This window comes from Mustela erminea, chromosome 1, assembly GCF_009829155.1.
Source record: "Mustela erminea isolate mMusErm1 chromosome 1, mMusErm1.Pri, whole genome shotgun sequence".
In the NCBI taxonomy this organism is placed as follows: domain Eukaryota; kingdom Metazoa; phylum Chordata; class Mammalia; order Carnivora; family Mustelidae; genus Mustela; species Mustela erminea.
Window position 1 is genome coordinate 171,705,327 of NC_045614.1, and position 12,738 is coordinate 171,718,064.

The following is a 12,738-nucleotide window of genomic DNA, read 5'->3' on the forward strand; positions in this document are numbered from 1 at the left end:
CTAGTTTGGGATACCTTCCCTCCCTGTAACTTAACTTTAAAATTTGTTCACGCCACCTTCTATTTTAGGCTTAATCTGAATTCTCTGTTAAGGCAAATTTCATATATTCAAGTGAGCACCTGATCTTGGTCTATGCTAACCAAGCAGTGACTGGGAAGTTTCTTAAAGTATCCTTTGTGCATAGACCTTTTTTATCTGACTGGTTTTTGTTAACTTTTAAGGAATATGTTTTTAATAAATTGTCTAACAGATAATGTGGTCAAGGATAGTTAAGTTTACATAGTAAGCCGCATCCTTAGGGTGACTCTGACTACCCCTTACTCTCAGCCATAGTTTAGAAATGATTCTTAACTTTTTAATGCAGTTGGGGGACTTTAGGAGAATATGATAAGGGGGTGCCTGCCTGCCTCACTCAGTGCAGTGTGTGACTCTTGATCTTGGGGTCACAGTTTTGAGCTCTCATTGGGTGTAGAGATTACTTAAAAAATGAAATCTTAAAAAAAAAACGATAAAAAATACCAATCTTGACTCTCTGAAATAATAACTTTGCTTTTATGTCAATTTTGCCCCCCAAAGTATCAATAACAGAAGAAGATACAGTAGCATATTAGGGGCAAATTTTCACACTGGAAACATATATATGAAACTTAAGAAAAATCTCTCAAGCTATAGAAAACAAAGAAATTTCTAAACCTCATAATTTCCAGAACCATAAACCTTAAAATAACTGAAGGTTATCTTTTTCCACTTCCAAAAACATCCCAATGGACACTCCATTCACAAACCAAACTTAAAACACCTCTAAATCCAGATGAACCTAGGACTACACCAGATGAAAGCTCTGTCCTTGGTTTCAGGATCCTGCGAGACTGTTACTGGCTGAAAGTGTAAACCCACATACCCTCTAGCAAGGGAATCATGAAGAGTCCTTTTCCCTTCAGGGCTGGCAGAAAGTACATCTTTGGAAGATACATAATATTTCCTCTACCTCAGAGTAGTAGGAAACATGTTTTGTTTCATCTTCAGGCTAGTTGAACACAGAAAATTTTTCTGCATAAAAAGCCTACAGAAGGAAAATAAGGCAGGGTGTTTTTTTTTTAATTAACTCATAATGTATTATTTGTTTCAGGGGTACAGGTCTGTGATTCATCAGTCTTACACAATTCACAGCTCTCACCATAGTGCATACCCTTCCCAGTGTCCATCACCCAGCCACCCCATCCCTTCCACCCACCTCCCCTCCAGCAACCCTCAATTTGTTTCCTGAGATTAAGAGTCTCTTATGGTTTGTCTCCCTCTCTGGTTTCATCTCATTTCATTTTTCCCCTCCCTTCTCTTATGATTCTCTGTCTTTTTTCCCTAATTCTTCATATCAGTGACATGATATGATAATTGTCTTTCTCTGATTAATTTATTTCGCTAAGTATAAAATCTTCTAGTTCCATCCACGTCATTGCAAATGACAAGATTTCAGGTTTTTGATGGCCGCATGGTATTCCATTGTATATATATATACCACCTCTTCTTTATCCATTCATCTGTTGATGGACATCTAGGCTCTTTCCATAGTTTGGCTACTGTGGACATTGCTGCTATAAACATTGGTGTGCATGTGCCCCTTCAGATCACTACATTTGTATCTTTAGGGTAAATACCCAATAGTGCAATTGCTAGGTCATAGGGTAGCTCTATTTTCAACTTTCTGAAGAACCTCTATGCTGTTTTCCAGAGTGGTTGCACCAGCTTGCATTCCTACCAACAGTGTAGGAGGGTTTCCCTTTCTCTGCATCCTCGCCAGCATCTGTCATTTCCTGACTTGTTAATTTTAGCCATTCTGACTGGTGTGAGGTGGTATCTCATTGTGGTTTTGATTTGTATTTCCCTGATGCTGAGTGATGTGGAGTACTTTTTCATGTGTCTCTTGGTCATCTGGGTGTCTGCTTTGGAGAAATGTCTGTTCATGTCTTCTGCCCATTTCTTGATTGGATTATTTGTTCTTTGGGTGTTGAGTTTGATAAGTTCTTTATAGATTTTGGATACTAGCCCTTTATCTGATATGTCATTTGCTAATATCTTCTCCCATCCTGTCAGTTGTCTTTTGGTTTTGTTGACTGTTTCTTTTGCTGTGCAAAAGCGTTTGATCTTGAAGTCCCAATAGTTCATTTTTGCCCTTGATTCCCTTGCCTTTGGCAATGTTTCTAGGAAGAAGTTGCCGTGGCTGAGGTCGAAGAGGTTGCTAAGGCATGGTGTATTTGCAAATTGAAGATTTTGGGGGTATTTCAACATTAAATGTTAGACTCATCATATAAGGTCTTAAGGAAGTAAAGCATCATTTTGGAGCTTGGTGGATCAGGGAAGGAGTTTAAGTCTTGATGTCACATCAGAATTTGTACAAGTGGACAGGTGAGAATGAACGAAGACAAGAAAAAAAATAGGACATATATAGAGGAAACCAGAGGGGCAGAGGATCTGCTTATTTGAAGTGTCCATCAAAAGCTCTTGTTGGTGATTCCACATTTGGATAATACCACAGAAAATTGAAGGAGGCTTGAATGTTCCATTCAGGAGTCCAATATTGTTCTTATGAGCTTCAGAATCCTTTTCTTTCCACACTGGATGATGTTTTTCTGGTACTGATAGTGTATGGGTGCTTTACTGAATGCCACAGACTGTGAGTGGGTCCTTGCCCAGTCCTCTTGAGTACCTTCCTTTGGACACAGGTCACAAGATATTTCCAAAGCTGAGTTATCAGCAAGGTCATCATACCCATTTTTGGTTATTTGTGTAATGGCTGCTCGGATCTTTAGGAACTTTTTCTGCAACCATAATGTGATAAACATAATAGATATCTTCTTTATTCAGCACCCACTAAAGTGCAAGTTAGTATTTTACTTGATTTTCAAGATGATTAGGGATGTATTTAAGTAAAAGCCTAAAAATGTCCTAGAGTCCACCATGTAGATTCAAATAATCAATCATGAACTAGCTGAACTGTTTCAACAGAGGTAACTGTTTCCTCTTAACTGTTTCCCTCTGCTTAACAGAGACTACAAGTAATAACAAGACTTCTCATAAGATGAAGAAGTCCTCAACTATAGTTTAGCCAATTCTGGACCAAACAGTTGGTTTCCCTTTGTATTAGCTTATTAAGGCTGCCGTAACATCATAGACTGGGTGGCTCAAACAATAGAAATTGATTTCTCACAGCTTTGGAGGCTGGAAATTTAAGATGATGGCTTCAGCAGTTTTAATGTCTCCTGAGGCCTTTCTCCTTGGCTTGTAGATGGTCTCATTTTGCTGTGTCCTCACATGGCCTTTTCTCTGTGTGTGAGCCTTCCTTGTGTGTGCCTCTATTCTTATAAGGTCATCAGTCATACTGGATTAGAGACCTACTCTTACAGCCCCATCTAATCTTAATTGCCTCTTCAAAGCCCCTATCTCCCCTATCTCCAAACACAGTCACATTTGGGAGTTAAGTCTTCAACATAGTAATTTGGGGAGACACAGTCACAGTCCCCTTTATCTAGAAATAAAGTAGTAGTTCTAGATGAAATGTTACACTGACAAAATATATCTTGAAGTGAATTTCATAACCCTTTATAAATTTTTTAAAAACTTCTTTTGCTTATTTTATTACTTCAGTTCCTGTGACAGACCTTGAACCTGTTACTCTTAGAACGGAGACACCTGGGACAACATTAGGTAATGATTCTGTGTCATTCACCAAATGCCTTTGTTGCTGCTCATTGTATATTCCATTCAGTCTCCATCTCCTGGCTTTCCCTCTCTCATGAGACAGCCACCATCATCTTCTGTTGCCATTCAGTTACTTCATCTGACAAATCCTGAAGCCTCTTAAAAACAAATTTCCTATTGTTTTTATGAGAGCTGATCTTAGCTTAATTCAAAACATTGCTTTCGCTGGTACATTTGCATTGTCATGTTATCTCGTGCTTTGTTGAACAGTGCTCTCTGTTAAAGCCAAGTTTAAAACAAATTCGGATCTTTTTCTTATCTAGGCTGATCAGAGGTAATAGCCATTCTTAGGGTCCTTTGTACATTTAGGTTGCTAAGTCTTTAAAAAACTATTTACATGGTATGTTTGTTTCTTTGTTGGTGCTTTAAGTAATGAGATGTTTTATTACTAATTTGACATATAGGAAATTACCTAAATCCAAAATTTTAAATTATAAGCCTTTTCCTCAGTGTGACCCTAACTGCCCCTCCCTTGCACCATTTGAGCCTTCCTTCTCATTTTTTCCCCAATGAGGAAATTCTGTGTGTTTAATTACAAGTGTTAATCTTCATGCCTTGAACAAACAACTCAACCAGACACATGAATTTGCCTCAAAGTACCACCAATGATAAAAAGAAGACACATTGGCATAAAAAGATTAAAAACATTAAATAACGGAAAATTTCCTGTAACTTTTGAAAATCTGACAGCTCTTGGAAAAACCTCTCCTCAGAATCCAGAACCTTAACACCTAGAGTAACACAAAGCTTTTCTCTCTTCAGCTACTAAAACAACACAAAGACCCCGTAGTCCATGCCCCAGACCCAAAACAACACCAAGCCCTCAAGTACCTCAGACTGAATCTGATAAATGTGTGATTCCTTAGTTTAAGGGTGAACCCAAGTAGTCTATCCCCATGAGAACCCCAAACAGTGCCAACCTTTTAGTGGCTCAAAGTGTGAGGTCATGACATGGTCAGTAATGTCTGCTTTGCCCAGGTGTCAGAGAATGTGGCTGGGTGCGATATATTTGGTGCTACAATATCTTACTCTATGTGAGAGTCTTCTCTGATATGCATCTAGTATATTTCTTGTCATCAACTTCCATTCAAATTTTAATGATAAATCTTCTTTATCAGAGCCAATACATTCTGTTCAAATAAACAAAAAAATTATAAGTCCCTTGCATATTTCTGGACCAATATTGGCAATTGTGGGTGATATGCCAGCTGTGGGAGATTTTCTAAAACAGTAGAGTTGGGTACATGTTTGCATGATACATTAAATACTGACCTTGCAAAGGAAAAGATCAAAGTCGATTAGACTTGGACCTTGGGCTTAGTACAGGATTTCAGTGAATGGAGGGAAGAGTGAACCATGGCAGAAGGGCTACACATGTAAGGTGGTAGGGGGTTAGCCACAATGACAGTCCAGACTGAAACAGACTGTCTTACTTCCAGATGGCCAAAACAAGTTTATTGATGATGTTGCATTTGGAAGAGTCCAGAGAGCCTACTGAAAGAGGATTTTGAGGACCTGATTCAGGAGCTTAGATTTGATACAGAGACCTCAGTGGTCTTTGATTTCTGCTTTATCTGGTCTTTAGCCAAACAGATGCTCTACTGAGTATTACAGACCGAATGACCATCTTTATTCTGCTCTCTTATGTGCCGTGGTTTGGAAAGAGTTCTCAGACTCTTTCCATAGATGAGTTCTGAGAAAGATCAACATAGTCCACTTCAATGATTAAATTTCATATCTGTTTCAAACTTAAAAACTGTTTATTGTATCCATGTTTACTTAAACATAGTAAGTATACATTTTCAGCTTCCATAGAAATACAGATTGAGCTCAGATTTTTTTAAAAAACAACTTCTTTCCCAAGTGTATGTTAGGTCAATGAATAAAAATATTTTCTAGTGCAGAGTTATCAGAATCCATTAGCTAAAACCTAGGAGAATTTTATGCTGACTTCTTTAAGACAATCAAGATAGTTCAAAGGCTAAACCTAAGACCAAGACTATAGTTTGGCCAAATCTTCAAAGAACCACCATCTACTCTTTCCTTCATTTAGGAGGTTAATTTTTTTTCTTTGTTTTTGTAGAAAGATTGATACAAGTAGATTTGTTTAGATGTGAATGTTCTTACTTTTCATGTGTTTTAAATTTTCTTTGGTTTACTGTATTTTGGGGGCAGTTCCTGCTACAGTTCTTGAACCTGTCACTCTTAGACCCGAGACCCCAGGAACAACATTAGGTAATAATATATTGTCTTTTCAACAAGACTTACTCTGCTTTTGTCAAACCCAGAGTTTCATTTTGCTTTATGTGACCATATGTCATTCTTCTTGGACATTCATTTATATTCTTAAAATTATGAAAACTATTAAGTTTACCTGTCATTTTAAAGAGAACCAGTCATACATGAATGTACTTCAGAACATTTATTTGCCTGGTAACCTATTTGAAATTTTTTCACATTATTTTTGTTTTATCTAAGCAGTGTTGGTTAAAAAATGGTTCTCAAACATACTGTAGCTTCCTACCTCTTCTCTAGACAGATAAAGCCAAGAAATAGCAATCATGGGGCCAGGAAGATCCATTTATTTCACATTTTGTTTCCAATTTTTTTCTATTTGTGTGATATTGTTTTGTTGATATTTAGGTAATGACGTGTTTTTGTTTTAGTAGTTACATAGAAAGTGTGGAAAGATAGGAAAATTGAATTCTAAATCTTGGGTTTAATATGACCATCCTTCATAATACATTAAAATTTAGCAGTGGTTCTTAACCTTTCTGTTGCCCAATCAACCTGCTCTATGACACTTTGATTATAATTAGTAATATATTTTTTTAATTTTTTATTTTTTATAAACATATATTTTTATCCCCAGGGGTACAGGTCTGTGAATCGCCAGGTTTACACACTTCACAGCATTCACCAAAGCACATACCCTCCCCAATGTCCATAATCCCACCCCCTTCTCCCAAACCCCCTCCCCCCAGCAACCCTCAGTTTGTTTTGTAAGATTAAGAGTCACTTATGGTTTGTCTCCCTCCCAATCCCATCTTGTTTCATTGATTCTTCTCCTACCCACTTAAGCCCCCATGTTGCATCACCACTTCCTCATATCAGGGAGATCATATGATAGTTGTCTTTCTCTGCTTGACTTATTTCGCTAAGCATGATACGCTCTAGTTCCATCCATGTTGTCGCAAATGGCAAGATTTCATTTCTTTTGATGGCTGTATAGTATTCCATTGTGTATATATACCACATCTTCTTGATCCATTCATCTGTTGATGGACATCTAGGTTCTTTCCATAGTTTGGCTATTGTGGACATTGCTGCTATAAACATTCGGGTGCAAATGCCCCTTTGGATCACTACGTTTGTATCTTTAGGGTAAATACCCAATAGTGCAATTGCTGGGTCATAGGGCAGTTCTATTTTCAACATTTTGAGGAACCTCCATGCTGTTTTCCAGAGTGGCTGCACCAGCTTGCATTCCCACCAACAGTGTAGGAGAGTTCACCTTTCTCCGCATCCTCGCCAGCATCTGTCATTCCCTGACTTGTTTATTTTAGCCATTCTGACTGGTGTGAGGTGATATCTCATTGTGGTTTTGATTTGTATTTCCCTGATGCCGAGTGATATGGAGCACTTTTTCATGTGTCTGTTGGCCATCTGGATGTCTTCTTTGCAGAGATGTCTGTTCATGTCCTCTGCCCATTTCTTGATTGGATTATTTGTTCTTTGGGTGTTGAGTTTGCTAAGTTCTTTATAGATTCTGGACACTAGTCCTTTATCTGATATGTCGTTTGCAAATACCTTCTCCCATTCTGTCAGTTGTCTTTTTATTTTGTTAACTGTTTCCTTTGCTGTGCAAAAGCTTTTGATCTTGATGAAATCCCAATAGTTCATTTTTGCCCTTGCTTCCCTTGCCTTTGGCGTTGTTCCTAGAAAGATGTTGCTGCGGCTGAGGTCAAAGAGGTTGCTGCCTGTGTTCTCCTCAAGGATTTTGATGGATTCCTTTCGCACATTGAGGTCCTTCATCCATTTTGAGTCTATTTTCGTGTGTGGTGTAAGGAAATGGTCCAATTTCATTTTTCTGCATGTGGCTGTCCAATTTTCCCAGCACCATTTATTGAAGAGGCTGTCTTTTTTCCATTGGACATTCTTTCCTGCTTTGTCGAAGATTAGTTGACTGTAGAGTTGAGGGTCTATTTCTGGGCTCTCTATTCTGTTCCATTGATCTATGTGTCTGTTTTTGTGCCAGTACCATGCTGTCTTGATGATGACAGCTTTGTAATAGAGCTTGAAGTCCGGAATTGTGATGCCACCAACGTTGGCTTTTTTTCAATATCCCTTTGGCTATTCGAGGTCTTTTCTGGTTCCATATAAATTTTAGAATTATTTGTTCCATTTCTTTGAAAAAGATGGATGGTACTTTGATAAGAATTGCATTAAATGTGTAGATTGCTTTAGGTAGCATAGACATTTTCACAATATTTATTCTTCCAATCCAGGAGCATGGAACATTTTTCCATTTCTTTATGTCTTCCTCAATTTCTTTTATGAGTTCTTTATAGTTTTCTGAGTATAGATTCTGTGCCTCTTTGGTTAGGTTTATTCCTAGGTATCTTATGGTTTTGGGTGCAATTGTAAATGGGATTGACTCCTTAATTTCTCTTTCTTCTGTCTTGCTGTTGGTGTAGAGAAATGCAACTGATTTCTGTGCATTGATTTTATATCCTGACACTTTACTGAATTCCTGTACAAGTTCTAGCAGTTTTGGAGTGGAGTCTTTTGGGTTTTCCACATATAGTATCATATCATCTGCGAAGAGTGATAATTTGACTTCTTCTTTGCCGATTTGGATGCCTTTAATTTCCTTTTGTTGTCTGATTGCTGAGGCTAGGACCTCTAGTACTATGTTGAATAGCAGTGGTGATAATGGACATCCCTGCCGTGTTCCTGACCTTAGCGGAAAAGCTTTCAGTTTTTCTCCATTGAGAATGATATTTGCGGTGGGTTTTTCATAGATGGCTTTGATGATATTGAGGTATGTGCCCTCTATCCCTACACTTTGAAGAGTTTTGATCAGGAAGGGATGCTGTACTTTGTCAAATGCTTTTTCAGCATCTATTGAGAGTATCATACGGTTCTTGTTCTTTCTTTTATTGATGTGTTGTATCACATTGACTGATTTGCGGATGTTGAACCAACCTTGCAGCCCTGGAATAAATCCCACTTGGTCGTGGTGAATAATCCTTTTAATGTACTGTTGAATCCTATTGGCTAGTATTTTGTTGAGTATTTTTGCATCTGTGTTCATCAAGGATATTGGTCTATAGCTCTCTTTTTTGATGGGATCCTTGTCTGGTTTTGGGATCAAGGTGATGCTGGCCTCATAAAATGAGTTTGGAAGTTTTCCTTCCATTTCTATATTTTGGAACAGTTTCAGGAGAATAGGAATTAGTTCTTCTTTAAATGTTTGGTAGAATTCCCCCAGGAAGCCGTCGGGCCCTGGGCTTTTGTTTGTTTGGAGATTTTTAATGACTGTTTCAATCTCCTTACTGGTTATGGGTCTGTTCAGGCTTTCTATTTCTTCCTGGTTCAGTTGTGTATAATTACTAATATTTATTTCTTGAATTTAAAAGGGATTTTTTTTCTTCAAAGAAACTTCTATAGTACAAGAATTATATACAGAGTATACATGACAAAAATCTCAAACTAGAAGGACACATGTCTAAAAGTTGTAGAAAATCTAGAACCATATTTTCACCTCTCATTGCTTCCAGAACAGAGGTAATGTAGTTGTGTGATAACTCTAGAATTTCTTCCTTCAGCCTCCAAAACATCACAACAGACACATCGTCCACGTCCCAGACCAAAAACCCCACCAACTCTTGAAGCATCTGAGTCCAAACCAGGTAAACAAGTGTTCTGGTTTAGAGTTGCAGTAGCCTAACCCAGCAGGGGCTCAAGAGTAATCCCAATGTGTGGAAGTAACAAATAGGCCCCGTAAAAGTAAAGATATAACTTGTGTTAAACAGCAGTTCCCACTGTAGAGATGGCAAAAGGAACACAGCAGGGGAAAATCTGTGGAGCAACTGAATGCTTCATTCTTCTAGAGTGAAGTCTTCTCTGTCACTGTGCATTTAATTCATTTCCATTTATATACTGAAAATAAAACTTTAGAAAAATTGGGCATATTCAGTTCAAATTAACAACTAATATCTTTAGTATCCCTGGGTAATATCAGCAAATTTGGGGGTATAAATTAGGTGTGGGAGACATGTTTTAATCCTCAGACATGCAATAAGTTGAGAACAAAAGCCTTCATAAATAAGATAGAAGATGGCTCTAGAAATCATGTATGCAAAGACAAGATCAAGATTGATTTCTCACTGCTATCAACAAAATGTACTAGGTACATAAATATGTACATCTCAAAAGTTAGATTAAGAAACTTAAATGGTGGGGCGCCTGGGTGGCTCAGTGGGTTAAAGTCTCTGCCTTCGGCTCGGGTCATAATCCCAGGTCCTGGGATCGAGCCCCGCATCGGGCTCTCTGCTCAGTGGGGAGCCTGCTTCCTCCTCTCTCTCTGCCTGCCTCTCTGCCTACTTGTGATCTCTGTCTGTCAAATAAATAAATAAAATCTTAAAAAAAAAAAAAAAAAGAAACTTAAATGGTGCCTTGAAACCACCGTAGTACATGTATAAGTAGAAAGGTAGGAATAGGGGCGCCTGGGTGGCTCAGTGGATTAAGCCGCTGCCTTCGGCTCAGGTCATGATCTCAGTGTCCTGGGATCGAGCCCCGCATCGGGCTCTTTGCTCAGCGGGAGCCTGCTTCTCTCTCTCTCTCTGCCTGACTCTCCGCCGACTTGTGATCTCTCTGTCAAATAAATAAATAAAATCTTTAAAAAAAAAAAAAAAAAAGAAAGGTAGGAATATGGAGTGCCTGAGTGGCTAAATCATTAAGTGTATGCCTTGGGCTCAGGTCATAATCCCAGAGTGCTGGGTTTGAGCCCTGTGTCCGGCTCCCTGCTCAAAGGGAACGTGCTTCTCCCTCTCCCACTCCCCCTGCTTGTATTCCCTCTCTCCCCCTCCCTCTGTCAAATAAATACATAAAATCTTTTTCTTAAAAAAGGTAGTAATAAAATCAGAAAGAGTGAGTATAAGTGAGACCAACCAAAGGAGAAAGTCTAACAATAGTACTAGTAGAAAAGATGTCTGACTAGAGAGAGATAGTCAAATCCTTCTGAATCTTCATTGGTCTATGGATTCTCACAGTGGAGATTCTTAGGCATCTGATGGAGTAATTGAGATTTGATCAAGTGGACATCAGTAAGCTCTTTGTTGCACATGAAAGCATATTTCTTTGCATAGAATGAAAGGGTAACCTGCTCAATTCATCATGCTGTAGCTCCACTTTCCTCCCAAAGTTGTTAGCAATACACACACATCCCATTTTGATTTATTAGTTAGAATCAGATCATCAAAGGAGGAATAAGAAAATCGTCACCCCACTTAGGTATGGCCAAATTTTAGGGAATCAGAGGTCTACTTTTTTTTAGTTGAATAGTTTTTAGAAGGGAGTTGAGGGAACTTGGAAGGGGAGGTGAACCATGAGAGACTATGGACTCAGAAAAACAATCTGAGGGTTTTGAAGGGGCAGGGGGTGGGAGGTTGGGGGAACCAGGTGGTAGGTATTAGAGGGGGTACGGATTGCATGGAGCACTGGGTGTGGTGCAAAAACAATGAATACTGTTACGCTGAAAAAAATAAATAAATAAAAGAAGTTGCTACATAGTTCCAGAAAGTATATGATTAAGATAAATTTTGAAATGTTTTCAGGTTTTTTAACATTTTAAGCAATCATTTTGTTTATTTTTAATACTTTTGGTCAGTTCCTACTGCAGACCTTGAACCGGTTGTGTTGAGAACTGAAACATGGGTAACAACACAAGGTAATAACACATGCTCCTCAGTAAGTGCTGATTCTCAGACTCACTCCATCAACTTCATAGCTACATGTTCTTTTGCTTCATAAGGACTACATTGTCCTCTGTTGTCACTCCATAAAATTCTTCATCCTAAAAGTTTTGAGGACACTGACTCTTAATCAGTGTCCCTTGTTTTTAAGAGAGCCATGCATAAACCTAACTCAGGTCTTCTGTTGTACAAGTAACCATCTAAAATTGTTCTGTCATCTCATGTGCATTTTAACCATGTTTTATTAAAGCTGGGTTTAAAAAGCAGTTCTTTTGACTCTATTGACTGTTACAGTATCAGGAAGTTTCTTTGTGCATCTGCAGTCCTACCTTTTTTAAAACTCTCTAATACCTGTCCTTTGATAAACATTTTAGTTAATTATATGGCCTTATCTTAGTAAACTATCACAGAATTTGTATCTGACCATGGCTGCCCCATAATATTTCTGCAGCAGGACTTAACTCTTTTGTTCAATAGAAGAGAACTACGAACACTTTTTCACTTCTTGAATTAATAACTTAATTCTGTATGACTCATTCTCAATGAAATTGCCTTTATAAAAGAATGTATACTACTAAGGGTGAAAGTTTCAAATTGAAAGGTTGAAAAGACAGATTTACTAATGTAGTAAGTTTAGAAAATCTGGATTCATGTGTCATGCTACCTTTAGCTTCCAAACTATGGACTCTGTACTAACCAAAGGTTTTCTTTCTTCAGCTCCTAAAACATCAAAACGGACCCGTCGTCCACGTCCCAAACATAAAACTACACCAACTTCTGAAGCACCTAAAAAAAAACTGGGTAATTGTGGGTTTCTGGTTAAAGGAGTAGTCTTAGAAGCTCTTGGGAGTCTAGGATTGATGCCGGAGGGAGAAGAGCTAGCCCTTGTGATCCCAGTATTGGTGAAGGCACTAGTTGATCTACACTGATCCCACCATTGACTTAACAAAGGAAAACATTGTTTGGGAGACATCTGGATGTTTGGGAGGGAACTGGATTCCTT

General features: G+C 38.3%; 1 protein-coding gene across 36 annotated transcripts in view; it reads left to right on the plus strand.

Moving 5' to 3' along the window:
• The window catches only part of ABI3BP (ABI family member 3 binding protein), a 256,296-nt gene that overhangs the window by 155,074 nt on the left and 88,484 nt on the right, over positions 1–12,738 (plus strand). For 17 of the 36 annotated variants that reach the window (XM_032350494.1, XM_032350563.1, XM_032350612.1 and 14 more), the window contains 5 exons: positions 3,643–3,702; positions 5,932–5,991; positions 9,588–9,671; positions 11,651–11,710; positions 12,453–12,536. The exons of 7 other annotated variants lie outside the window; for them this stretch is intronic. In XM_032350494.1, coding sequence (XP_032206385.1) covers positions 3,643–3,702; positions 5,932–5,991; positions 9,588–9,671; positions 11,651–11,710; positions 12,453–12,536 — 348 coding nt within the window. Of the gene's footprint in view, positions 1–3,642; positions 3,703–4,518; positions 4,609–5,931; positions 5,992–9,587; positions 9,672–11,650; positions 11,711–12,452; positions 12,537–12,738 lie in introns of all 36 variants that reach the window. 12 more of the 36 variants (XM_032350676.1, XM_032350699.1, XM_032350741.1 and 9 more) reach the window with 9 other exon arrangements.